The sequence below is a fragment of the Erithacus rubecula genome (assembly GCF_903797595.1).
Source record: "Erithacus rubecula genome assembly, chromosome: 2".
Classification (NCBI taxonomy): domain Eukaryota; kingdom Metazoa; phylum Chordata; class Aves; order Passeriformes; family Muscicapidae; genus Erithacus; species Erithacus rubecula.
Window position 1 is genome coordinate 58,591,454 of NC_136685.1, and position 26,901 is coordinate 58,618,354.

Consider the following 26,901-nt stretch of genomic DNA (forward strand, 5'->3'; position numbering starts at 1 on the left):
TCAGCCTCTCACTGAAATCAATGGAAACTCTTAAGTGAAGAAAGAAGATATTTGTCTCCTGGTTTGCAGCTGGTGCAAAATGGTGTATTTAAAGATAATATTTATAATTTCTTACAGATTGGTGATTATGGCCCAATGTGGGTATATCCTACCTCTACATTTGACTGTGTGGTCGCAGATCCCAAAAAAGGTTCTAAAATGTATGGTCTCAAGAGCTACATTGAGTATCAGCTGACCTGCACTGTAAGTGTATCTGAAACAGGATCTTTTGCCTCTCAAATATGTGTCATTTGTACATATTAATAAAAGTTTGTATGACTTGGTAAGAGTATTGTAAGAGTAAATGATAGTTGTAATTTTTTTTACCTTAAGGATTTGCTTTTTCTCTAGAATTTCAAGTTCTTCTGTATTAAGGCTCTAAATCATAAATTTTATTTTCATTGCATGTGGTTACCATTCTGATCATGTTTGTTTCATGTGACTGTGTGCCAAGGGAAATATAGGTTGGATATTAGGAAAAAAATTTTCATGGAAAGAATAATAAAATACTGGAATAGTCTACCCAGGGAGGTTGTGGAGTCATGATCCCTGGATGTGCTTAAAGAAAGACTGAGTGTGGCACTTGGTGCCATTAGTTGAGATGGTAGAGCATGGGTTGGACTTGATGGTCTTGAAGGTCTCTTCCAACCTAGTGATTCTGTGATTCTGTGATATGTGTAGATGCCTGTCCAAGTTCAGAGTTGTGTTTCTCTTACAGAACACTAATCGGTCTGTCAACCACAGATACAAGCACTTTGACTGGTTGTATGAACGGCTCCTGGTTAAATTTGGATTAGCCATTCCAATCCCTTCTCTTCCAGACAAGCAAGTAACAGGTAATTGTTGCCAGTTCTGAATTCATGGAATGGGAAATAATGAAATGAATTTTTTATAAGGTTCCATTATTTTTTACTGTTTGTTTTTCACATTATTTTTAAAGAAGAAACCCCAACCTTTTTCCACTCAAAACTTGTGATGAGTTGTTATGACTGATTAATAATAACAGATCAGTACTAGGAGAATCATTTCAAAACTCAGGTTCAATTATCTAATCCAGTGATCAAAAAGAAAGTAGTTAAAAGCAAAATAAATTCCCCTAGATATTACATGAGATGATAATTACTATTGGAGAGAAGAAGTAGCTACTTATGTTCTGCATTTGCTGATTGGCTGGAGAAATGTTTTTGTGTGGGATTTTTTTGAGGGTTGGGGAGGGGCTCTGTGGAGGGTATTGTGTTTGGTTTTGTTTGGGCTTTTTTGCATTTGATTGTACATATGCCATGTTGTAGAGGCTTTGACACGAAGTTCCCAGAGGAAAGGGAGCATCCCCTGACAAACTGGTGTTTTTTGCTTCCAAGTGAAGTGTTGCAGCTGTTTCTCTTCTTGCTTGATTTCACACTTGATTTAGAAAGCATCTTTCATTCATATAGTGTTCCGTTCTGGTTAGATGTCAGTTCAGCTTGACCAAACTGTCTGAAGCTTATGGAAATCTATTGTTGTGACTTCAAGAAAAGTGGGATTGAGTCCTTTAAATGCACACAAGTTTAGTCATTGCAGCAGAATATGACAATGCCTATGCATTTTCAGTAGTCTCTGGCTCCCTTTGTACAAATCTGTGCTAGAGTGCATGTGAAGAAAAGAATGGACACCTATATAGGAGAAAAATGCATTACTTTAGCCCATTTCCACTTGTATGTTTTTTGGTGACATTATAGAGTGTTTTAAGAAACAGCCAAACCCAAACATACAGGCATCGGCATGTCGCCAACCATGTGGCTGTGGGCATCACTCAAAATGCAGCAGCTCTGCTGTGTTTGAAGAAAGCTAAGCATTGATGAATTTGCTGGGATAAATGCCGAGGGAACTGAAAAGTGAGGAAGTGACTTCTTCCCCTTAACCTCGTGTTTAGAATTGACCAGCATTTTTATTTAAACGTGTGCCTGTCTACTAAAAGGAAACCAGAAGACATGATGGGGTCTCTAGATTTCATTGTAACTATTTCTTAAAAAATCCAAGAGTCTGGTGTCACATCTTGGCAAAACCCATTGCCTGTGAATTTCTGTCTTCTGGCATCTGTGGGAGAGTACCTTGTCCCATGCAAAAAAATAATGATTAGGAAAACAAAACAGTGTGTCTCTTTCTGAAACATGAAGAAACTGGAAAAAGAGTGTTTCTCTTTCACTGTGTCTAGGAAGCTTCTTTCTGAAGACTGTCTATATTAAGTATTTCTGTCAATTGGTCTTGACAGAAAAGGACTCCAACCTGACAGTGTCAGGATCTTGGTTTTGATGATATACTGGTGATGATATGCTTAATCACCAGCATCTAACTTCCAACTACTACTGTTCTGTTATTCTGCACTCCTTGCAGGAATGCTGTGGAGATTTCTGTATAGATTAAAAATGAAACAAAGGATAACTGAAGGATCTAGAATGTCTCTTCCATAGTGGTGGGGGTTTTTTTGTAAGTTGGTTTTTGTGGGTTTTTTGTGTTTGTTTTGGGTTTGTTTTTGATTTTCTTTGGGGTTTGTTTTTTTGGTTTGGTTTTTTTTTTTTTTGTTATGGGTTAGTGTTCTTTTTTCTTTTTTTTTGCTAATTTGCAGGAAAAATACCCATACACAAAGTTCATTTTTCATTAGTTCTGTTATTTATGTGCTAGTCTTGCTAGTTACTGTATTTGCAAAAAACCCGAAAAAACCCAAAACCCAAACCACAAGAAACTCAACTTTATACATCTGCTGCCATAGTAACTATGCAGTAGAATTATATTGAAACAGTACATGCATTCAAGATTTGTCATCTGTGCTGCTATGGAAATAGAAGAGTTGGGTGCTGGAGGAATCTCTTTCCTTTCAAATTCTGTTCACTGTATGCTTTAAAAGTCTGATGTCATGCATTTTTTTAAAATTAAAAAGGATTCTATGAAGAAGACAGTTTCTACTAAAATTAAAAGGTTCTTATGAATACACAGTGATGATGCATTTCTGGTTTAAGAAAAAATAGTTACTTATTTAGTTTGTATTAAAAACATCTTAAGTGCCAAAAAAATAATTTACAATCCTACATGTATGTGTATATTCTAACCAGTTTATGCATATGATTTCTTGATTTTTTTTTTTTCCCAGTTTACCCATATGGAAATATGTTTAAAGGAGGCACTACTTTTTAAATCTGTGATTTGTATTTGATTAATTTCAACTATTTCTGAGCAATCCGATTTCAGTGGTTTTTGAGCAGTTTAATTTTAGTGCTTTATTAGCTTGTACATGGCAACTTGGATTGTAGTTCCTTTTTCTTCAATGTTTTGGGACCTCATATTGACCAAGACTTTACTAAACTGTATCAGAAAAATACCTGCATTCCAAGCCTGTGCCTGGATTTTCTCTTGGGTCATCTGAATACTAATTTTTCCATCCAAAAGTTAATTAGTTCTTTTCAAAAAAATGTATTTGAATTGTGGATGGGTATTAGGTTTTTTTTTTTATATTTCCTGGCTATCTTAAAAAGGAGAATTCTTGATCAGTAATCAGTATACTGTAATTTAAGATTCTTTTGATTTGTTAGCATAATGGGCCATTTATTTGCAAGTTGGACTCAGTGATCTTTGTGAGTCCATTCAAAATCATGATTCTGTGATTTTTGCAAGTTGTGAGTCATTAAATTGTTAATAGCTCATCAGATGAATTACAGTTTTTTTCAATTTAAATATTAAAAAAAAAAGAAATTTGAAGGTGCTAGCCTGTAAATATAACAATTATTGTTCAATATCTAACAGGACGCTTTGAAGAAGAATTTATCAAAATGCGCATGGAGAGGCTGCAAGCTTGGATGACGAGAATGTGTCGCCATCCTGTTGTCTCAGAAAGTGAAGTTTTCCAGCAGTTCCTCAATTTCCGAGATGAGAAGGTGGGAAATTAAATAAAGTTCACACCCAGACTGAAGCTGAGGAATTGCTGTCCCCCCCACAGTTCCCTTTCAGAGAGTTCAGCTCTGTAGCTGCACCACTGTGGGCAGCAGTGATGGGCTGGAAGCTGCTGGGATTCCTAGCCCAGCTGATTGATCAGAACAAGGCATAAAATTGCTCCTGTGAAATGCTACACACCATTCCCCCACACTGTGCTCTTCAAAGTAATTTTGTGGCCAGTCTCTTAAGGGACAGTTTGTGTCCTCCAGCACAGTAGGAACATCATAAAACTCTTTTGGCTGTTGCCCTGCTCTGTCTCTACTGGATTTACTAATCACTGTGATCCTCCAAGTGGTGCTGCTCTGCTAACAAAAGCTAGCTTCATAGCAAATCTAGATTGTGCCTGATCCTGTGCCTGTAGTATATTTAAAAATAAGCCCCTGCCCCATCCTTCAAAACCACAGCTTTTCACTGAAATGGGTTGTAATAGCACTATGTTACAGCCTTACCTGATATAACCAGCCATTTTGTATTCACACATGCACTTTATTATGTTTTTCTAAAGAGATTTTAATATCTTCAGTAAATGATAAATAAAGTAAGTAACTTTCAGTAGATAATGGTTTCTTCATGACTGAGCTCCAGCTCTGTTACTAATGAGGAAACAAACAGAAAAACTCTACTGCTCTGCTCTGCTCAAAATAATCATACTTCTAAATACACATAGAATTTACTGAAAAAGTAAATTATCCAGTCTGTTCTTAAAAATTTCCAAGGTTTGAGTCTCCTGTGACTAAGGTCATGGCTGACCAGTTTTGAGTCAGAGGTTTAACTACAAACATCTGGAGCTACTTCTAACCAGAATTATTCTGTGGTCCTGTAAGCACAGGCTTAACAACATAGTAAGAAGTGGTCCTGGTGAAATGCTGTTTGGATGGTTAGTGGGGAATTGTATAATTCTGCCAACTAGTCAGCACTTCTTAGTTTCTTATTTATAGATGTATAAAGAGAACATATGTTGCAATACACAGGGAATTTTTAACCACTAAGAACTTAGTATGATAGTTGCATAATAGTTTCATGGTTGCCTTGAGCAGCTTCTGATATGAGACTTATCCTATGTGCAGAGACAGCTGAATATTCTTACACTGTATTTCAGTAATACACAAAGGGTTTGTTGATCCCAGAATTTAGATAACAAAGTGCACAAAGGAGGAGGGGGAGAACTTTGAGAAACTGTAAAAAGCCTTGACTTCTCTGAAATTTTCATTTCTTAATGGAAGGTTTTTATTCAGGGGTGGTCTGTTGGTTAACAGTTCTCTTCACTCCTTAAGCACATGCCCTTAAAGAAGGATGAGTGGTGGTCAAACTTTGTGTCTCTCTTTTTGTTTTTTTGTTTTTTTTTTTTTTTTTTTTTTTTTTTTTTTTTGGTTGGTTGTTTTTTTTTAAGGAGTGGAAAACTGGAAAGAGGAAGGCAGAAAAAGATGAAACTGTAGGAGTCATGATCTTTTCTACAATGGAACCAGAAGCTCCTGACCTGGACATGGTAGAAATGTAAGGTGACATATTTCTTTTTGTCTGGGCATTATGCCTCTGGGTATACAACAGATGCTGAGATAATCCAAAACTCAGATACTAAATGTGCCCATATATTCATGGATTTGAAGAGGCACCAAGATTCATCAAGGCAGAGCTGAAAAATTGTTTAAATAATAAGATTTTCATATCAACCCCTCCAATACTTGGTGGAACTCTGTGTGATGTCTTTTTTACTTCAGTGGCTGAATACTAATCCTGAAACAAGTTATATAAAACTAGTTGATGGGATAGAGTACAGTCAGATTCTATGGAGTTAAGTTTTATATTGCTGTGGAAGTGTGTTTTGATCTTTGATCTTTCAGCAGTTCCAAAACAGGGTAAACGTATCAAGTAACTTAGGATAATTGTAGATGGACTAATAAGCTGAAAAATGTTTCTGTAAAATAGTTCTGTGTAATATATACACAGTATGATTTGAATATCTGTAGTCCATGGAAAGCTATTAAAAATGAAAAGTGACCTGAATTATCAAATTTTATTCTGGAAGGGCAAATGGATATATTGCTTGTATATTACATATGTACACACTTTTTAATGTATACTCTGTAGGTGTTAAACTTTTGGGTTTCACATATTTAAAGATTGGATTTACTATGCAGCCTTTATTTCACTCCTTTAGGTTTAGTAATTTTTCTTAGAAGATGTAGTATAGATGTAGTGACAATTTTTCCTTGCTGTTGTGGAACATAGAAACTGGATAATGTTTTGTGTGTGTGTGGATAAACTGGGTAGAAATGTTTTTAGTAGCAAAGCAGTAGTGTATCTACACCCAATACAGGCTTTATGCAAGTGATGCAGTGCATATTGAGTGGATATAATAGGTGTGTGGTAGCAGTTCTGTACCAGCAGAAAAACATGCACATTTTTATGGGTCTTACTCTTCAGCCATGGGGATGTCAACCTTGACCACTTCACTTAAGTGATGTGGTTTCTGTATATCCCAGTGGCATAAAAGCTGAAGGGGTGGATGAGGGAGGATTTTGTACACCGGGTGCAGGAGAGGGAATATACTGCATGCACAACCCTGGCACAGAGTGCCCAGCATGTGGTCTGCTAAAGAGTTTGTGCCCAAGCAGGGAGGGCACACCAGCCTGAGAGGAATGCTCACCAGGGGTATGGGCTCCTAGGCTGGGGCTGGCAGCCTGCAATAGTGCTGGGGACCTATTTCCAAGCAGTTCAGGAGTGTCTGTAGTATCTCAGATGTCCACATGTTCTAGTGCGTTAAATGTGTGTGTGAATCTTGAAAGCCATTACTCCACTTACAGAGTGGAGAACCCATCTTGTTCAATAACTCTTAGGTCCTTCAGTGTGAAGATGTTCTTTACTAAACAATTTTGCCAGTATTTTGAGAGTCTTGCACAGGTTCATGACCATTTTTGGTGATCGTGGTACCATAAAGTATGAAGTTCAGACAATTAAAAGATGTTTTTCCCCTGAGGTAAGGGAAGTAAAGCAAGAAGCTCTTAGAAAGCCCAGGTGCTGTTTTTGTGCAAATAAATATGTGTGTATGGTTTCCAGCTGAGGAAGGAAGTGCTATTGGGAAAGTGGGAACCTCTAGATTGTTGAGCCACAGCTGGAGCTGCTGCCCTGGCTCTGGGGAGTCACTCAGTGTCCCCTTGCTGTGACAGCTGTCTCATGCAGGCTTTGGCTTAGAGCATGTGTAAGATCTGATGCCGTTTAAATAAATCTCATTGGAAATTATAAAATAGCACCTTTAGTTTTCTTTTGTAGTGTTCACGAATCACTGCTGTGTATGCAGTGCTGTGTTAATGGAAAACTCTGATAGCTGCATGAAAACAAGCTTAAAGAGCATGTTTTCAATGTACATAGTATATACAAAGGGACATACTATTTCAGAGTTCTTTTATTTACTCCATATAATGCAACACAAAGCACAATGATACTGACAACGTAATATGAAAACTGCATATATATTTTCCTAGAAGAGTTGCTATATTACTTTTTTATTCACTTATGTTAGACTTCTATCAAAATATCTGAGTTATTTTCTTCTTATTTTTTCATTGTTGTATGAATTCTACTGCTTCTATTACACTGTAATAAGAGTGCTAGTCCAGTGCTACATATCTACAAATCTACCAGAGGAGAAAAATGGAACAAATAATGCCTGTATTTAAAGCGGGGAATTCTGAATTCAGTGAAATGGTAGAAATTTCAAGGAATTGATTTTTATCTCTCATATTTTTTAAGACATAGTTGACATTACTAAACATTCCAGTATTACAATTAAAGTTAACATTATGCATCTATTAAACTGCTTTTTGTTTTTGCTTTTTCAAAATGCCACAGAGAACAGAAATGTGATGCAGTGGGTAGGTTCACCAAAGCGATGGATGATGGAGTTAAAGAGCTGCTGACAGTGGGACATGAGCACTGGAAGAGGTGTACAGGACGTAAGTGTCCTCCTGAACTCAGCAGTCATTTCTTTCGTGCTTTTCTCTCTCTTTTTTATGTGTATAATTCAAGGCACATCTTTAAAGAAGCTCCTGAATTATCATGGGAATTATGTGGCATTCTGGCTATTTTCATTCTAAGAGTATAATTTGTGCAAGTTCTTTGTTAGTATGTTTGATGTGGGCCTTTTTGTTGGGTTGTTTGGGTTTTTTTCTTTATCTCAGAAATATTTGTTCCCTGCCCATAGGTTTCAAAATACTTAAGTAATTTCAGTAATTCAGCTAAAGCCCTTGTTGGACCTGTTCTTATATATTGGTCATTTATTTACACTTTAGTGACATGGGCAAAATAGACCTGTTTATTTGATGAAATCATATTTTCAAATAATTGCATCTTATTAACCCCTTATTTAGGATCCTTGCATGCTAGGAGGAGTGATTTAAAGATGAAATGAGTTTAAGAGAAAAAGAAAATAAAAACCAACTTGATTCTAACTTAATCTTTAGCCCAATTCTTTTTTTTCCTATCTTGTCTCTTCCTTCCCACAGATATTTAGGGTTGCAGAACTTCACACCAAGTCCCTATGACTCTGCCTGGGCTCTAATTTCCTAGTCCACAGCAGTGTTCAGTGTTTGTGGCCATCACAAGGCAGCTATTGAAAGGAAGCAGGTACTACAGCTGAGGATCATAATAAGAAACACTTCAGGGCAGGCTGTAGTGGCTGGCAACCAAAGACCTATCACATAAATCTCCTTGAATCTCCCTAAATTTTTTTACTCTCCTTTTAACTCCCACAAAAAACCCCAAAACATCATCCCCAGAACTTGAAGTACATCTCCTGAGTTATGTTTTTGCCTCTTACTAATCTAACACTACAATTGAATATTTGGGGCTGACCAGAGAGAATGGGAAGTGTAGAAGCTCCATCTCTTGTGATTGCATTAGACTTTAGTATCTATAGGATGTTAACTTTAAGTTATTTACATTTCCCAACTTTGAATAAATGAGTTTCTTTCTACACACCACTGACACTCCTGCTGGTCAAAAATAGTCTAATGCATGACTGAGCTCTAACATGGTACAGAGCTTGCTTCACTAGGAAGTTATACTGAGGGGAAACTGGAGAACAGGGGAAGGAATAAGGTTCCTCAGATAAGACTAGAAAAACAACATTGCTTTCCAGTTACAGAAGCAATGATCAAACCAAAGGCTGACTGTGACTTGTGCTTACAGTAGAAATTCAGTATTTTTTTACCTGCTAAAGTCTTCCTAAACTTACAACACTAGTGCTTTAGTGAATGACTCTTCTAATACTTACAACTAATTAGTTAGCTCAGATGAAGCAATACAGTTGTGATTGTGTCAAAATTTTTAACTTGATTTTCCAGACATTCATGAATACAAGAAGGAGACTTGTAAACTGACACATGCAAAATTTTAGTAGTCTCTTAGGTTTTAAGTTCCCAGTTCACTCTAGACTTGATTCTTAATCAGAACTAGTTTTGGCACTTTCTGAGCAATAGTTACATACCTTCCATTCAGTGAGATTTAAAATAACTGATAGTGGAAACTTCTTAAATACCTGTGAAAAGAAACCAGATATTCTTCACTAAAGTTTCCACTGGACATTCAGTATCAGTGTAGTGGCTGATGATAACAGAACTCTAGTTCTTTAAATTGTACTCCTTGTGTAACACATGTCAATTATAAGTAGTCTGACTTCTAGAGAAGAGCTTGATCAAAGATAATCAATAAAATTAGGCAGTTGGGGGATTGATTTGGGGGGTTTGTGGTGTTCTTTTATACCACACAAAGGGGTTCTTCTGTAAAAATCAGATTCTGTGGGAATGCTAGAGCAGCTAAAAACACTGCCTGGACAGTGTACCCTCTGAATACAAATATTTGATAACAAAACCCATATCTACTTGGGGTTTTCTTTTCTGCTAGCACTGGCAGCATATAAAAAATTGCTTTTGCTTTTCAGATTGCTTTTTAGGTCTCTGAAGTGGTGCTGTTCAAAGTGTTAATAATGAATGCACTCATAAATCATAGCTGATTGATTTAATTGTGATGGAACAATTTATGCATGCATGTTCAATAAATAGATTATAAAAAACAATTTTATTATTCAGACACTTGCATAATTTTTATACCTAGATAATCTTAGTTTCTAGTGCCTTTAAATACAAAATTCATGATTTGAGGAGAGTTTAGGTATTATGGGTCTGTATAATAATCTCCTTTCTTAAAATATTAATGAGAGCTATTCTCTGTATCACATTGCAGCATTTTCCCCTCTTCCTTCCCCATGAGGGGGAGGGAAAGCAAATATCACTGTATGCATGGGAAGACTGAGCTAGAAATGCAAAGAGATTTCATTTCTTTTAATAGCATTCACACACTTTCCCCAAGTGTTTGTACCTTTCAAGAATCCAGATTGCAATTGCTTTATCTGGTTTTAGAACATGTGTAGCATGGGAGGGGGTAAAGATTATTATTGTAAATGTGTCACTAGAGAAAATGTAAAACCCTGTTGTTTTTGACATCTGCTTCATCAAGTTTCAGAAATGCTGCAGATTTAGTCTCACCCTTGTTGGTTTTTTGCTTTTGTTTCCCCTCTTTTCCTCATGCTTTTCCCACTTTCAGCACTACCCAAGGAATACCAGAAGATAGGAAAAGCATTGCAGAGCCTGGCACTGGTCTTCAGCACTAGTGGATACCAAGGTACTCCTATAGCTTAATTTGTACTTTGCTTAAAAAGAGGTATTTTAATTGCATCATGCTACCTTTTTCTTTTTTTTCTGAAGACCTTAATGCTTTCCTGTTTGAGATTTAAATGTCAAACATGGTTCTGGAAAAAATATTGAAACCTTTCTTCTATTTATGTTATGGGGTTTTCATGTTCTAGTCTGCAATCTTGTCTTCTCTCACTGTATAATCATGTGGTGTGTTAGTGGTGGTGGAAGAGTTTAGTTTGATCTCTTAGTGTGTAATCTGGCCACTGACCTGACTGACCAAACATGCTGTAGCATTTTTATGACATCAAAGGGAAAGGAGAAAACATGTGGCCTTGAAGAGAGCTGTCACAGGACTATTGTGTCTCCATATACAACAACTCCACAGGATGATGGAGAATCTACTACAATGTTTAAATACATGATGTGGGCTGGAGGGTTGGCTACTGTAGCTTTTTCTTGTCCTTCACCTTTACTTCTCCTTCAAGAGCCCTAAAAAAGAGCTTGTTGTGTTTGGTATGAAAGTTGAGGGAGGGAAAAGGAGAGCATCAATTGCTCAAAGTTTTCCTAAAATGTAGTCTTTAGACCAAATTTTAAATTCTGCTTTGATATGTTAAGCTCTATTAATGTTTTCCAGACAATTGGTAAATATTTCCTCATTTACAAGGAATGCCTGTTGAGTCAGTTTTCCCTGCGATTCTCCTTTTTTTCTTTCTAGACTTGATAGCAAAATTACTGTGATCTAAAATCTTAAATGTTATAGCATAGAAGCTTCCTGAAATGTTTCCATCTTAGAAATTTCAGTTGATCAGTACTTAACTCTGACTACTCATCTATCTCTTGCTTTATAATCTTAAGACATTTTGGCCCATAAACGATGTACTAAAATGCAACCTTCTGAAACACAGATTCTCTGCTGCTGGAAGTATTGGAAATATGCATTGTCCCCATAGTTTTTTCTCATCTATTTCCTGTAGCTCAACAGGATGACTGCTTAGAATTGAGCATAGCATATTGCCTAAAAAGTCACTTTTGGATGTGAGAATAAAATAGGGGATTTGCGTGGTTATGTATTCTTAGCATGGGTTAGAAAACTGTAAATCCTGCCTGGATAAAATCTGTAGCAAGAAGTCTTGAGAAAGGACTGAAAATTGCTTGGGCTCTAGCACATGCCAGGTAAAGGGAAACAGGATGTCATAAAGCTAGGATACAAAATTACAGATTGGTCTTGGAAAGAAAAGTTTCAATTTGATTTTAGTGTCTTTGAATGGTGTGAAAAAGCAGATCCCATAATAGTTTGGGAGCAAGGTAACCATATCTGTCTTTGCCCAATCACAGCTGGTTGCACCTATGTCTTGTTGAGAAAAGTGCCCTTCCTACAGATGCCTGTACGTTGATTCCACATATTTTGCTCTTTTCAATAACTTGTACCCTTGTGTTATTTCCAAAGTAATAATATATGAGATTCTTTGATTTTTAATTTGAGTTCCCAGGCAGAGAGAGCGAGTATGGTGCAGATGTGGCTTTAAATGGCTTCTCACTGCTTCTCTCACTCTGTCCTGCCTGTATGGATTAACTTGATTATTCCATCAGGTTCAGATCTATGGATTAAGCAGATTCTCTGCAAGAGATCTCAGCACCTGGATTTAAACTGATAGGGCAAAGCTTTCCAGATGTTGGTATTTAAAAGAAGACACATTGCTTCCAATGAAGTAGTAGCTATGCTGATTATGATGTATGATTTTTCTGGACTATCAGTAGAGAGGAATGACTCAATCAGCCATGCTTAAGGACACTCAGTTCAGTTTCTGTTGGGAGCTGAATCTCTTCATCCTTTATTTTTTTTGTTTTGATTGAGTTGGTTGTTTGGATTTTTTGTAATACTAGTGCTCTGAAAGTTTTAGCATATAGTCCACTGAAGATTGCATTAACTGATTTGATGACACAATAATTTCTAGCTATTGGTAGCTGACTTCTGACATACTGCATTTCCTGTTAGTTGGTTCATTTGTATAGTTAGGATGGGAGGTGTCTGCTGTCTGTAGCACTTTCATCAGTGATGCCTGCTTGCTTTGCAAAGCCTTATGTGTGGTGATGTCTACTGCCTTCTCTTCTAATTTCTAGCAAGATACACTTGTTAATTTGACTCACTATAGCTCATTTTCTCATGCTACAAAATGGGCCTTATCTGTTTGTTGTCAGCCCCAGTGTGAGTTTGTGGATCTGTCCCCCAGTATTTGCCTCTGTCCCCAGAGGCAAGGGTACCTTTAAAACTATTATGGACACACTGAGAGGTTCTGATTTAACTTGGCTAAGGGCTTATATACTGTCCAGTTGGTTCCAAGAATGCACACTTTGCAAGCATGATCCTGGTCCAAAGTTGGACAGTACCAGAACATGCCTGGAAGTGTCCTGCAGCTTGGCAATGTGTTGTCTATGTTACTGTATCATAGGATACTCTAAGGTTAACACAGCCTTAAATAGCATGGCTTCTCTTTTGCGGCACCAAATCTGGAGGAGTCTTTTTCCTATATTAAGAAATGTGAATGACTGTTATGCCATTCAACCATAGTAAGATCTCCTAATCCTACATCACCCCTCAGGAATTCTGTTAGGCAGTTACGTGCAAGTTTCACTATCCTGTCAGCTAGCAACAGGCAAATCCTGCTTTACAAGCTGCTTGTGTGCTGAGCGTATCAGTTTGAGGTGTACTTACCAAGAAAAACTCTGCTGCAAGTATTTGCTACTAGTACATCAAACTTTGTGATTTTCCCTACTGAATTATATTAAAATGTACTTTGAAAGAAAAGAAAACAAAAATACTTCTTGACCAAAACAATTAATGTGTCCCAGTCAAGACTTGCAGTATTACTTACCCCAATATATCTGCTGTATTCCTTCTGAAATGATTATTACTGGCATTTACCAAGCAGTTGAACTGCTAAGAGATGCTCTATTAAACATCTCCAAAAGGCTTCTCATGGTTTTACATGTTCCTTCATCTCGTTGTGACAGTATGCAGCCTCTAAATCAATGAAAATACCTGTTTCTCCTTGTGGTTGGGTTGAAATATCTGTGGAATATTACTGGCCATTTTAATTGCTCTTTTTATAGCTACCTTCAGTCAATGCTTTTAGGCCCCCTCTGTTTATTCTGGGCATGTATGTACTGAACACCAACATAATTTTGTTAAAAATGTTATCAACATTTGGGGCTTTCTGCTATTCCATTAATTAAAAGAACCTCTGACGTGCTGATGTATCCTTGCACTGGGACCCAAGTCAGTTTTCACAGACTAAGTTAAGAAGGCAACTCCCAGCCTTGTATTGGTTGAGAAGTTGAGAATAAAAGATTACTGGTGTTGGGAGGGTTTGTCTAGATCCTTTGAAGCTCTGATCCTTGAAGATTCCTTGAGTGAGCTCAACACAAAATGGGAGGATTTTGTTGTTCAACTTAAATATACATACTCAGAGTCAGAAGCCAGGCAGGTCTAGATATTGCTGTCCATTTTATAATATCATAGAAGACTGTAACTTTCCCTACCATGTTTTATCCCAGAATCTAAGAGTCAGTTGCCTAAGCAGCAGTTACTTCAAGGTTACCTCTGAGCAGACAAAAGAATTCTGAAATACTGAATATACTTAAGTCTGGAATTATAAAATTGATCACCCTCCAATTTTTTTTTTTGTTTTACAAAAATATGAAGGTATCTTGTGAATTGTGTACCTCTTGAGCCTCACAATGGAAATTAGTGTTGGTTTTATTTTTATTTTATCCTGACAGGCCTGAATAGGAGAAAAAGAATTATTTGTTTAGCAGTGTTTATATTACTGGACTTATTAGTTCTTAGGACTGGTCACTTTGCCTCACAGCTTCTTGACTTTATGAAACCAGTCTAATGGAAAGTAGGAATTGATTGACAGAACTGAAGCAACATTCAGTCATTACCTTGCTTCCTTTAGGACATGCTAAAATGAAGGAATCCTATGTAATAAATCTCTAATGGATATTAGACCATATGTTGTAGTAAAACAAGATACTTTAATGTTGAGATTAATCATTAATGAAATGTATGTTACTTTACCTTTAAGTCACCGATTCATATCTATAGAATAAAATAAAAAAGTTCATAAAACACTAACCACTGCCTAATATCAAGATATGTCTGAAAGCATAAGAAAACTATTTTTTTTTCCTTAAACTAAAGTTTGATATTTGCAAACTATACCTTCGCCTTTCTACTCTCTACTTCAATTTGCTTTCTGTACTGTTGGCTACGTGCTTTGGACAAGCTAGCATGGATGGGAAGGTGAAGTGGCATGAAACATACAAGAATGTAAGGCTTGTTTCCATCTTTGTCCCACGTAGCCTGTCCTGTTAGTCATACAGTGTTATGTGGTGTTTAGTTTAGGATTTATGGTGATGTCTGTAGATTGTAGGGCCCTTTGATCTGTTTCATGTGAGGATGAAAGCTAGAAAATCACTTTCAAAACCAGTGATTTTTACAGAGCTTGAAAATATTATCTAAGAGTTCCCTAAAGGGTCAGAAGTCTGGTTGTCAAGGAAAAAAACTTACTTGAGCCTCCTTTTGCTTCTTGGATCTTTGAACAGTTGTGGTCCAGGACTGTCAGAGAGCCCAGGGCTAGTAGCACATCAACTTTGCCAATCTATCTTTTGTAACCCTCCTCATTCTTCCTTCCTTTCCATCCTGGTAAACTTCCTGTTGCCCCATGTGGAGGAATACCTGTGTATTTAAACTGCATGAAATTATTAAATGTGGAAGTAAGTAGTGCTAGTACTGTGGTAGTCCATTAATTTTCTACAAGATCTTCAGTATTCCTCCTTTAATGCTTTTTTATAATTCTTTATTTCTGCTGGTTATAAAAGGATGGCTAGGAATTTATTATTGTTAATAGGCTATTTTATAAATTTGCCTTGAAACAAGGCAAGTTTCTTGTTGCAATTGACTTACTGTAATTCAAACACTGATGTTTACTTCTAGGAGAATCTGATCTCAATGGAGCAATAACAGAAGCAGGGAAAACTTATGAAGAAATTGCCAGTCTTGTAGCAGATCAGGTAGGAGTATTACGAATGCAATGGTGTAGTGTGTACAAACATATCACATATTTGAATTACTTCTGACTTTTCTTTTTTCCTCTTCGATTAAAACATAACTGCCAGTGCTACAGACCAATTAGATGAAATTGCTATTAAAACTTTTACATCTTCATGATTTAAATGCTGCATTTTCATCTTCTTTTTTACTCTGTGTCAGCTCAGAGTGAATGTGATGAGGGGACATTTATGTCGGTCAGAAAGCTCACATTCTGGTTTCTAAAATACTAAAATGATTATTTTCTCTTTAAACATGTTAATTTTCTAATGTCTGAGCGGTATTCATTACAAAAGAATTATATTTAATCATTTAATCAGTTTCTGCCTTCCCCAAATGTCTACAGGATCCAGATTTTACTGTTGCTCCATATGGGGAAATACCTGTGTATTGAACTTGTTCCACTGCCTTGACATGTGGTTGCCTGCTTCAGTAAAAATCTGGCTTAAATAAACCTTGATTGGTATTCAAGATATGCAATTATGTTTAGCATGCTACACTTAAAGTCTCCAGAATGCAGATTTTTATCTCAAGACTGAGTCTGAAAGTTCTTAAAACACCTTTCCACATTGACAGCTAAGGAGATGCACCTCTGCATGTACATATTTGTAGTGTAACAAGAGACTGTACTGGAAACTCTTCTTTGGTGAAAACTGAAGGCGAAACCCCTCACTTCATGAGCTAGTGTTAAATGAAACAAAGAACAGAGGCATCTGCACAATGATGCTCATGCCTTACTCTTAAAAGCTTATATTTTTTAAAAACCCTTTTCATATATGAAAAACTTGCATAAACAATATTTTGGTTTGGGTTTTTTCAATTGTTTCCTCCCCTTTTTTCCCCTTTGCCCTTTCTTGGCATCATAGTTTCTTTCTGTGATGTTAATTTGCCACAGATACCTTTACTAACGTTTATGCTTTGTTCATTAGCCAAAGAAAGATCTTCACTTTTTGATGGAAACAAATCATGAATATAAGGGATTTCTTGGTTGCTTCCCTGACATCATAGCAGCTCATAAGGTATGTGAAAAATCTTTCTTTTTAAGTGCTGGGCAGTGGGCACAGCAGCAAAAGTGGTCCCTGCATTTGTGCAGCAGCCTGGCCCCTGCTGCTGAAACACTAGAAGTTGCTGTGAGACTGGTGTGTTGATTTTTAAAATAAGAAGTATTTAGAGGGAGGGAAAGCTAGAATTTCTGTCAAGAATATAATGACTTTCTGCTATAGTAGAGCAGTAGAAGGTTCATGATTTTCTTCAGGTTGACTTCCTGTCTCAGTGGGGTGAATAGCAGTAGTGTAAATTTGTAATATTTGAGCTTTATGTGATAATAAAACTATACGAGTATTGTAGAAATATTTGTGTAGGGGCAGTTGCAGGGCTGGCTTGCTGATATGTATTAAATAATCATGCACTGCCTAGAAGTTTCTTTAATATCAAAAACCAGAGACCAGAGCTAAGGTCTAACATTTCTGGGGGAAAGAAAAAACAAAGAAACAAACTATCAGCAACAAAATCAACCAGTTTGTTCTCTATAATACGAAAGCCATGGTGTATAGTTTTGGGTGTTCTGCCTTTTTGGGTTTTTTTTTGTTCATAGAGTTTTCCTTATGATCATGTGTCTGCTGCAATGTATTTCAGGAAACTAAATATTGTGAAATATTAAAACAAGTGCAAAATATGTGGGGTTGGGGCTTTTTGGATCACTTGAAGTGCTGAATGTATAGAACAAGAACATAAGAACATGCCTCTGAGAGCAACAAACTTAAAAGCATATCAGATTTGTGTATTCTTTCTTCAGGACATCTATAGTCCCACATCCCACAGAATCATTGGGGGGAAATGCCGTAAAAGAAGAAGAAATGTTTTTAACCTTGAAACATAAGCCTACTGCTAGAATAGATTCTCTTGCATGTTGTTTGGCACTATTACATTGTGTAGGGGAGGCATATCTTTTTGTGCTTGTTATTTATGTAACTCAAGGATTTTCCTGAATCAATGGCTGTACAATACAATGAGTTGTAGTCTCTTGAAAAAGGGTTTTTTGTCTTGTAAAATGTGCAAATAAGGTTCTACAGGCTTTTGGATATTAGTAATGTTTGTCATTTGTAATTTGAAACTTGGTCCATTTGTATTTTTTGTATATATCCTTGTGTATTGCTGTCAGTACCAAACTCAATTTGCTGATGACTTTGATCATGCCTGTGTATGAAGTCACTTTTTGCAAGGACTCTTGAAAGCAATGAAGTGAAATAACAAAATTTAGATGAAAATGTGAGAAGGTAGAATCAATGGTTTTGTGTAACTATGTGTACTGAATGCAAGCTCATAATGTAGCTAGTGGCATTTTAGATTACTGTGAAGACCCCTAAGTTGACTATTCTTTTAACCTTTCTGCATTTGGTTTCTACAGGGAGCAATAGAAAGAGTGAAGGAAAGTGACAAGTTAGTTGCAACCAGTAAAATAACGCCACAAGACAAACAGAACATGGTGAAACGTGTGAGCACCATGGCTTATGCACTACAAGGTAAACCAAATTCTGAGCTTAAATGGCAGTGTCGTAGACATGTGAAGGAGTTCTGTTAAGCAGCATACTTTGAAAGAAAATCTTTTGCTACCAGGAAGAAAACCTGGGCATGGGTTGTTTGTGGGGGCTTTTTTGTGACCTGCTTAGATTTTTCTAAATTGCAGTTATTTTGCCTTCCCCCATTTTTTTTTTATTTTTTAATCTCATATCGCTATTGCAAAAGGCACATGTTTTGAAAATGCAATTGAAAACCCTAAAACACCTACCCCAGGCTGATTCTTTGATTTGGAAGTGATAATGTCTCAAATTAAAAGCATGGACCCTGGTGCAAGAAGAAGGTCATCATGAGCAGAAGTGGTTTTCTGACTTCTAGTTTATTCAGACATAATCCATCTCTCAGCTGAGATTCATGTTCTTTTGGATAATATCTTTATTTCCTGGGTTTTTTTTGAATGAACATTTTCCTCTTTAGGTTAGAGGTGTTGTAAATATAAGGTGCAGCACGCTGCACTAGAAAAACTGGGGAAGTGAGGAGTCAGGGCTCAATCCTGCAGGATATCAAGCCATTAAGTGCATCCTGTTACTGACTTCAATGAGATTACTCATTACTGAGGGTTTACATCATTTTTAGATGATTTAAAGCCAATATACAAAGTTCTCAATATATTATGTGATGAAGTCAGAGCAGCACACAAAATTGATTTATAAAACAACTAAGAAAAATCACCACCCCCTTCTTCTTAGTCACAGTGACGCAAGAGGATTGTGTTTTATATGTGGTAATTGTGGAAGAGATCTCTAGGATGACTTTTACAACGTAAAATATTTCTTTTCCCTCCACTGATGTCCTGAAATATATATTTAACTTCTTCCAGCCAGAAGCTGTGGTCTGAGAAGAGATGTAGAAATTGGTACAAGGTGTGTTAAGTGCTACAGATTCAGTAATGCTGTTTCTCAGGTGTCTATTGAAAGAAGCCTAAGTCAAGAACGGGTCAGACACTACGGTTGTGTCTTTTTTTTGTTCTCATATTTTTTTAAAGCTAAATATTTACAGCTGTGGCTTACATCTTGGTATTCATATCCTTGGAAATCTGAATGTCCTAGCCAAAATTCTGTTGGAAACCTTTCAGGAAGGAACAGTTACCTCAGTAGAAGAAAATTCTGCTTGTATTTTTTCATCAAATCTTTGTGCACCTGAGTATTGTAATACTTGGCTTGGTTGGTATGTAATTGACCCCCTAGCAATCTGACAAACAGCTCCACTGTAACTTGGGTGCTGCAGGAAGAACAGGTTGTGGAAGCATGAGAAAAGTAACTCTGCTGGCAGGGCTGGACACTGAGCTTGCTGCAGAGTAACTAACTTGAACTGAGTGAAACTGTTCCTAATTATAAATGCCTGTGTGAAATAATTAGTCTCCTGGGTCTGATTGCAGCTGAGATGAATCACTTCCACAGTAACCGGATCTATGACTACAACAGCGTCATTCGTCTCTATCTGGAGCAGCAGGCACAGTTCTACGAAACGGTAAGGGACAGGGCTTCAGCTCTGCTTGCTTGGCATGTACTGTGCTGCTACTTTCATAGCAAATACAGGGTTTAATCCATCTCCCACAGAGCTGATATTTGAAAAATTGTACAAAAAACTGTAAAAGGACTTGTAAAAAAATCTGAAAACTGAAAGAATGAGTTCAAATAATATTTTCCTATAGATACTGTCCTGTGTACATGATTGGTGCATTAAACCTAGTGGAACTAAAAACCACTATTCAGAAACCATATTGTTGATAGCTTGAATTTCCCCCCCCCCCAACCAATGTACTAGGATTACAAAGAATTTTAGTTCTCCAATGTGCAGTAAGCAAGGCCTGCTGCACTGAACAGAACAGTAAAACATTTCAATAAAACTTTCCTCCCATAGAATGGGATTGAGAAGGGAAGCTTTTGTGATGCATACAAGCCTGATGTATACAAGTGTGGGGCAGGAGGGACTGAAGCGTTTCAGATGACATTAAATATGTTAAACCTGAGCACTCTCCCTGCCACTATAGTTCTTTTTTAACAGTGTTCTTATGCATATATTCCTTGTGATTTTTTAAAGTAAACCAAGAACAAGTTTTCTAATTTGATGTGCTGGTAAAACATTTGAGTTTGAACGTGCTGGAACCTGACTTCTACCACTAATAAGAGTCTCATAAGTAACTGGTGCCCCTTCACAGTAGAAAAAGTTGCTAGTGGAGCTTCAGAGGAATCTTTAGTGGGTGACAGCTGTAGGCCTCCCATCAGGTCACTTTGCTTGCTTTCCTTGACACATCTGGTGGGGTTGGGCTTAGGTTTCCCCTTACCTTCTTTCAGCCTCTTGTCCAGTCTGTTTATATCCTTCTGGCTGCAGTCTCACCAGTTTTCTTGTACCAATCCTCTCTCCCCCAGTTCATGTTCACACTGGGGTCATAGCCACCATGAGAACTGTGGGACGTGCACAGGAGCTCTGTTCTGATGTTTCAGCCTTGCTTCAGCAGGGAGGTGGGATTCCTGGAAAATCTGGCTTTGTTGCTGTAGCTCTCTGGTACAGTGATAAACAGGCAGAATAGCAGCCCTACCTAAAATACTCTCTTCAACACAACTGGAGCAGTGAAAGTACAAATTAACAAGGCAGAAAGTGTATATGTGAGAAGTCTTTATAATGGAATGTTTTGAGAGTCCTGCATAAGCAAAACCCACAATAATGCCTGCATTTTTTCATCACATGAGGGAACACCTCATTTCTTAGTCTGCAATCATATTTCTGCACAGTGTAAAGTGATTGCATATTAAATATCTTCTGTTTCTTTTTTTCAGATTGCACAGAAGCTGAGGCAGGCACTCAGCCGCTTTCCTATGATGTAGAGAATAAGGAGTATTCAACAATAAAGAACAACTCCAAAGTGCTTTCCTGATGTGAGGGCAATGCTAATAAAACCTTGTTAGCCTTTGCAAAAAAAAAAAACCAAAACAAAACAAAAAAAAAAAATCCCACAAAACCCCAAACCAATAAGAATCAGTTGTTATAAAAAGTATTATTTAAAATTTTACTTTATCAGCCTAAATCATACAGTAAGGCTCTCCTGTCTTGAAAGCTCTCCCATTTGTATCATTATTTAAATAAAAACAGCTAGGTAATGCTGTCAGTTATAGGGATCTAAATTATCAAACTGATATGTTGCCATGGACTTCACAAAGACTTGTCTGTCAGATGTTCTTCCAAAAACTCTGGATCAACACCAGAGTGACACTTTTGTAGCTTTTTTTTTTTTTTTTTTTTTTAGTGGGAAAGCAGACAAACTTAAGAAAATTACTTAATTCTCTTCGTATTCAGTTGAGCTCTCCAGTGATTCAGTAACCAGGAGGAATTATATTCATGTATGTTTCTGGCACATGTTTGTGATAATCTCCTGAATGAACGCTTTGTTCTTAGGTTTTTGCTTCCCATATGCAGCCATGGCATCCTGGTCCCAGTATGACTTCTGGTAAATAGAAATCATTCTTCCCTCTCTTCTTTTTCCTTCTAACTCGTTCTTGTGGCACACCACCTCAGAGCTTATGTCAGGCTCACTTTTTCACTATGCACTGTGTAAGAAGACAAACAAGGAACGAGCCATTCAGGAAAGTGTGAAAAGCAATTTTCCATACCAGCACTTTGACACCCCCAGTGTTATGCCATAAGGCACTGGTGTTTCTCAGTGCTGTAAGGGCCAGCTTCCCCTCTGACAGTTTGTAGTGTTTCAGCAGAGGGGACACTGCCACATCTAACCCCAACTAGTAGACATCCCCAAATTCCAACTAAGCTCAGGTCTTTGTGTAGTAGTATGGTGTGCTATTGGTTCAGGTTAACTTTTTGTTGCCTCGTTATGCAAACTCAAAGGTGACAAAAGTACTAAATAACATCATTAGTTATAACACAAACTCTGTTCTTTGATCATATTTTGTCAAGTGACTCAGTATCCTCTTTCATACTACTGAAATACCATTTGAGGCCTTGGCTTTTCACAGAATCAAACCAAAAAAGCCACCACCAACTGTGTTCACAATGGGCACCGAGTACAATAATTCATTTCTTGCCATAGGCAAGAAGGAAAGCCAAAATGCATTTTTTTGCTAAAATGTGCCTGGAAAATAAATATTTTAGTTTTAAAAAACAACAACTAAAAAAGGCATTTTACCAATAAGCCATTCTAAGTGACGGGTATAGTCTGCCGGTTCAATAGTTGCCTTACTCTGTTTTGCATTGGTGTTACTTTTTTGTGCTAGAAGGAAAATCTGGGTCTGCCTGAATAACCTGAAACCAAACCAAACCAAACAAGACTAAGCCTAAGTCTAGATGCTTCTCAGTGTCACAAGTTTTGTTCACCTTTTATAAACCTTGTTGTTTTCTCCTCCCAATTTTAGTTCTTTGCTTCCAAAATTCCATAGCACAGTGTTGTTTGATACAGCCATTTAAATATGTACAAATTGTAAAGAATGTGTATAAATGTTTTACACCAAATGTAAGATCTGCTTGCATGTAGAAGCAGCTTATATAATAAATTGTTACAATGTGTACAGTAAATTCTGAAATCACTTTTTCAAGCCAGCATTTTTTTAGCGTTTGTATATTCACTTTTTGGTAATGAAATCTCTTTGTAACAGACTCTTCATTTGGGAGGGGGAAGGGGGTTCTTTTTACCAATCCTTAAATAACTCCTTATGCACTAAAGTTGAAAGCTCTTTATCTTGAATAGATTGTTTTGGAATCTTAAGTGTAAGCTCTGCATTCCCAGTGCAGGGATGCTATGACAGTAGAACTGTGTCAGATGCAACATTTTGGGAAAAAAAAACAAAAACAAAAAAACTGTTTAAAGATTTCTAGCAAAATGAAGTTAAACTGATAATAAATATTTATGTTTATGCACCAGACTATTTTATCTTTTTCTTTGAAATCATCATGTTGGTTTTTAACAGGATGTATGCAGTATGAGGCAAATCCTTCCTGTAGCTTTTCACCAGCTTACGCACGGGCCACCTGAGGAATGAGGAAGTGTCCATGTGTCTTCCATAAAGCAGGGATCCCAACTGCATGGTATAATAGTGCTAGTGACTGCAAACCAGCAAAGCCTATGCATATGTTGTAAGCTTTCTTTATTCAGGTCAGTCCAGCTTGTGGTTGATGGAACCCTCCTGACTGCAAATAAGTAGTAGAGCACAGTGCTACTGTGTATTCCTGGCTTTGTGTCAGCATGGTGTTGACCCAGAATAGAAATTCAATTGTCTTTGATATTTGTTTTTTAAATTAGACATGCATAGTGTTTAATTGCATGAGTCGGGGGCAACAGAAAGTGTGCACACTAGAGATGTAGTTATAAAACAGAAGTAGCAAGTTAGTGCAAGACTTGAGCAGTGCTCTCCTGTGTTTTGTTTGTCATAGCTGCATAATTAGTGTCTGCGGCATCAACAAGCCTTACTACTGTTTCCTGGCTTGTTTTCCTTCCAAGGAGAGCCAAATACTGGCATTAGCCCAGTGACTTCATAAAAGACATCAACTTCCCAAGCTGCTGGGTTTAACTTTATCTGATTATTCCATTACTGCAACTGCATCCATTTTTGAAAAATTAAAATGTAGCTGTACAGAGAGGAAGGCCACCTGCTTTTCTTGATTGCTGTTAATCAAACATGGGATTGACTGCAACAGCAGACTTTGTTACAGGGTGTGGTTTTGGAGGTGTACTGTTAATTGTAATTAGAGGGTTCTTCAAGAAGTCCTAACTTTACATGGATATGGAAATTTTTACACTCCTGAGCAGTTCCTGTTTTCTGTGACAAGATAATTGAAAAGTACTACCATAACATACACTTGATTCTGTAAATCCTAATTAAATAATAAATCAACTTTACTTCTACCAAAATAAGTCTAGTTCAGGCTCTTAGAAAGAATTCAGTCTAACAGCCTTGTGAAGAAAACTCTTAGAAAGGAGGAGATGCAGCTCCTGTGCTGTGGCTTAGTTTGACATACACCAGACACTCTGCCAGTCTGGATTGGCCAAAATCACTCCCTCCACAGCCTCAGGATGTGCAATCCAGCAGCAAGGAAAGCATTCACTAGGCAAATGTCCTGCTGCTTCTGCCTTTCATAGGGCTTCCCACTGATGTGAGCATGCACCAGGCAGTAAACAGTTTGTTGGCAAGGGGTCTTTGATCAGTTGCTTTTTGTGCATACTTTCCTATAACTCCTCTGATAAAACTATTGCTAATACCTGAGGTAACCACTTGAGCATAAAAAAACCCTTTTTCCTGTCTAAACAATCCTAACAAAAACAACCTTATAGAATTAGAAATACATTGACTGGCTGGTGACCAATCCACGCATTCTGCTGCGTGGCAATGTCAGTTGCACCCATACTGTTTTAAAGATCATCTGAGTCACAAACTTGGATTAGCTGTTTTCTCTCCCTTTTTTTTTTTCCTCCCATGGCTCTTTGCACTTGAGTTGTGACTCTGAGTTCTTTGCCCTATCTTTGGGATACTGAATTTAAACTGGCTTAATATCCTTGCCTTCTAAAGAATGTGTTTGCCTATTTTTAATCTTCTTGGCCTTTTAATCTTTCCTGATTGGCCAGATTTTTTAAACTATCCTAAATTTTTTGCATTCCTTCAGATTCCAGCTAGTATTCTTACTGCCTTCCTGCTGAACTTACTGAGCTCTAGATTCTTCTTATCTACAAGGTTAAAAACTTTGCTTCACAATAGGATTTATTAGTTTCTTTGATCCTGTCTACCTGAAGCCAGCTTTCTCATTTTTCCTAAATATTGTTCTTCCCTTTTTCTAACCCATGTCTGTATCCTATTAAAATACTTTTGTGTATGTCACGGTCAGGGCTGAAGCAAGACTGCATGTAATACTTATCAATTAAGGATTAAAATACTTATTTTCTGTTAACAACAGGCTTCTGCTACCCTTAGTTTTACTTTTATATCTACCATCTTCAACAACTGTTCATTTTTAAAATATGTTGCTAATAAATTTTTCATAGCATACATTTGTCAATTCAAGGTCACTTTTAATTCACCTTGCCTTCTGTTGCAATTAAATCTCAGTAGATCAAAATCAAAAATTACTACTCTTCACTGGTTTTTAGTCTTGTGAAATGTCATTCCTAAAAAACCCAAATATTTGATGAACTGTTGTCCTAAAAAGTATGTAATTCTAAAAATGTAGTTAAGTAGCTAGCTCCAAGAGGTTTGTTTGAGGTTATCTTAGAAGAATAACAAACGTTAGGATTTTAAAAATAACAGAAAATATAGAAAGATTGTGGGGACTCTTTAAAAACAGTATTAAGTTGTTTGGTTTCTTTTGAATTGTATTTTAGTTGTTGACTTGTCCCTATTAAATTGCTTGTCAGAGCATCCCCCCAAACCCACCTGTGTGATTATGTGATGCCTCTGACTAATGAATTTGGTCACCCACAGGAGATGCAAATATAGTGGGACAGCAGACTGAAGCTTATAGAATGAGAATTGTAAAGAATGTGCTCTCTTCTTTTTGATACCAAAGGAGAGGATGAAAGAGTTGAAAACTGGACAGTAATAAAGTGGAAGACAAGACAGGCCTTTTATTTGTGACCATTTATAATAGCATATCTGAAGAAAATCAGACTGTTAAAAAAACAAAACAAAAGCAGCTGTGAATGAAACTGGATGCTAAATATAACAGTACTTCCAATGGCAAAGGTAAATATTTATCAACCTTCAATCTGTAATTACATCAAGATCTAGGTTTTTAAGGTACTAGCTGTTGTACTCTATAGCCCTTGGTATACAGGAGTAGCAGCAGTTTCTAAGACTATGAATTATTTGGAATAATATTTATGTAAAATAATTTGAAAATAATATTGCCATTTCAAACACAGTTCAACAGACATAAACTCTTTGTAATACTTGTAAAACTAGATAGAAGTTGATCTCTTAATGCTATTAAATGAAGAAATTAAATGTATCCCTACATTATGTTCACTTTTCTGCTTCACATTTTGGGGGAAGAGTATCTCCCTGCTCCCATGAGATCCTTGTGCATTGTCTGCTCATCAAAATTTATTGCAGTCCTGACATACATTGCACTACATTCACTTTGCTGGCATCTCTGAGACCCTGTATGTGCTGTAGGGCAGGAGGGGGTCATTGCTGGCATGTCCTTGCCATTGTGTAAGACTTGAGGGCTTTGGCAAGCACAGCACCCCCTTACAATACTACCACACAGCTGTACTGTGTGTACAAATCTGAAATACCTACTGATATTTCTTAAAGTCCCTTAAAATTCTTACATGAGAATCCAAAGTTTGTGTTTGGTTGGGGTTTTAAACATGTCACTATAATGTCCAATGACAAACTGGAAACAAAGCCCAAATTAGAGAGTGACACTATTTATGCAATGTTCTTCTATTTATAATTTATTATTTTTAATTAAATTCCAAGCCAGACACAGAATCTTGTCAAGTTTGATGTATAAACTCCTGTGAAAGGAAAAGCTGCCTCAAAAGTAACGGCCAAACATGGGTGAGGGTAATTT

The 26,901-nt window shown here is 37.0% G+C and overlaps 1 protein-coding gene across 2 annotated transcripts in view; it reads left to right on the forward strand.

The window, feature by feature from the left end:
• The window catches only part of SNX9 (sorting nexin 9), a 61,435-nt gene extending 38,516 nt beyond the window's left edge, over positions 1 to 22,919 (forward strand). For both annotated transcript variants that reach the window (XM_079297967.1, XM_079297968.1), the window contains exons 8-18: positions 118 to 243; positions 758 to 875; positions 3,814 to 3,944; positions 5,393 to 5,496; positions 7,852 to 7,955; positions 10,603 to 10,680; positions 15,694 to 15,770; positions 16,737 to 16,826; positions 18,215 to 18,329; positions 19,763 to 19,854; positions 21,165 to 22,919. In XM_079297967.1, the coding sequence (XP_079154093.1) occupies positions 118 to 243; positions 758 to 875; positions 3,814 to 3,944; positions 5,393 to 5,496; positions 7,852 to 7,955; positions 10,603 to 10,680; positions 15,694 to 15,770; positions 16,737 to 16,826; positions 18,215 to 18,329; positions 19,763 to 19,854; positions 21,165 to 21,212 (1,083 nt within the window). In that variant the 3' untranslated portion in view covers positions 21,213 to 22,919. The remainder of the gene's footprint in view (positions 1 to 117; positions 244 to 757; positions 876 to 3,813; positions 3,945 to 5,392; positions 5,497 to 7,851; positions 7,956 to 10,602; positions 10,681 to 15,693; positions 15,771 to 16,736; positions 16,827 to 18,214; positions 18,330 to 19,762; positions 19,855 to 21,164) is intronic.
• Positions 22,920 to 26,901: the final 3,982 nt, after the last annotated feature.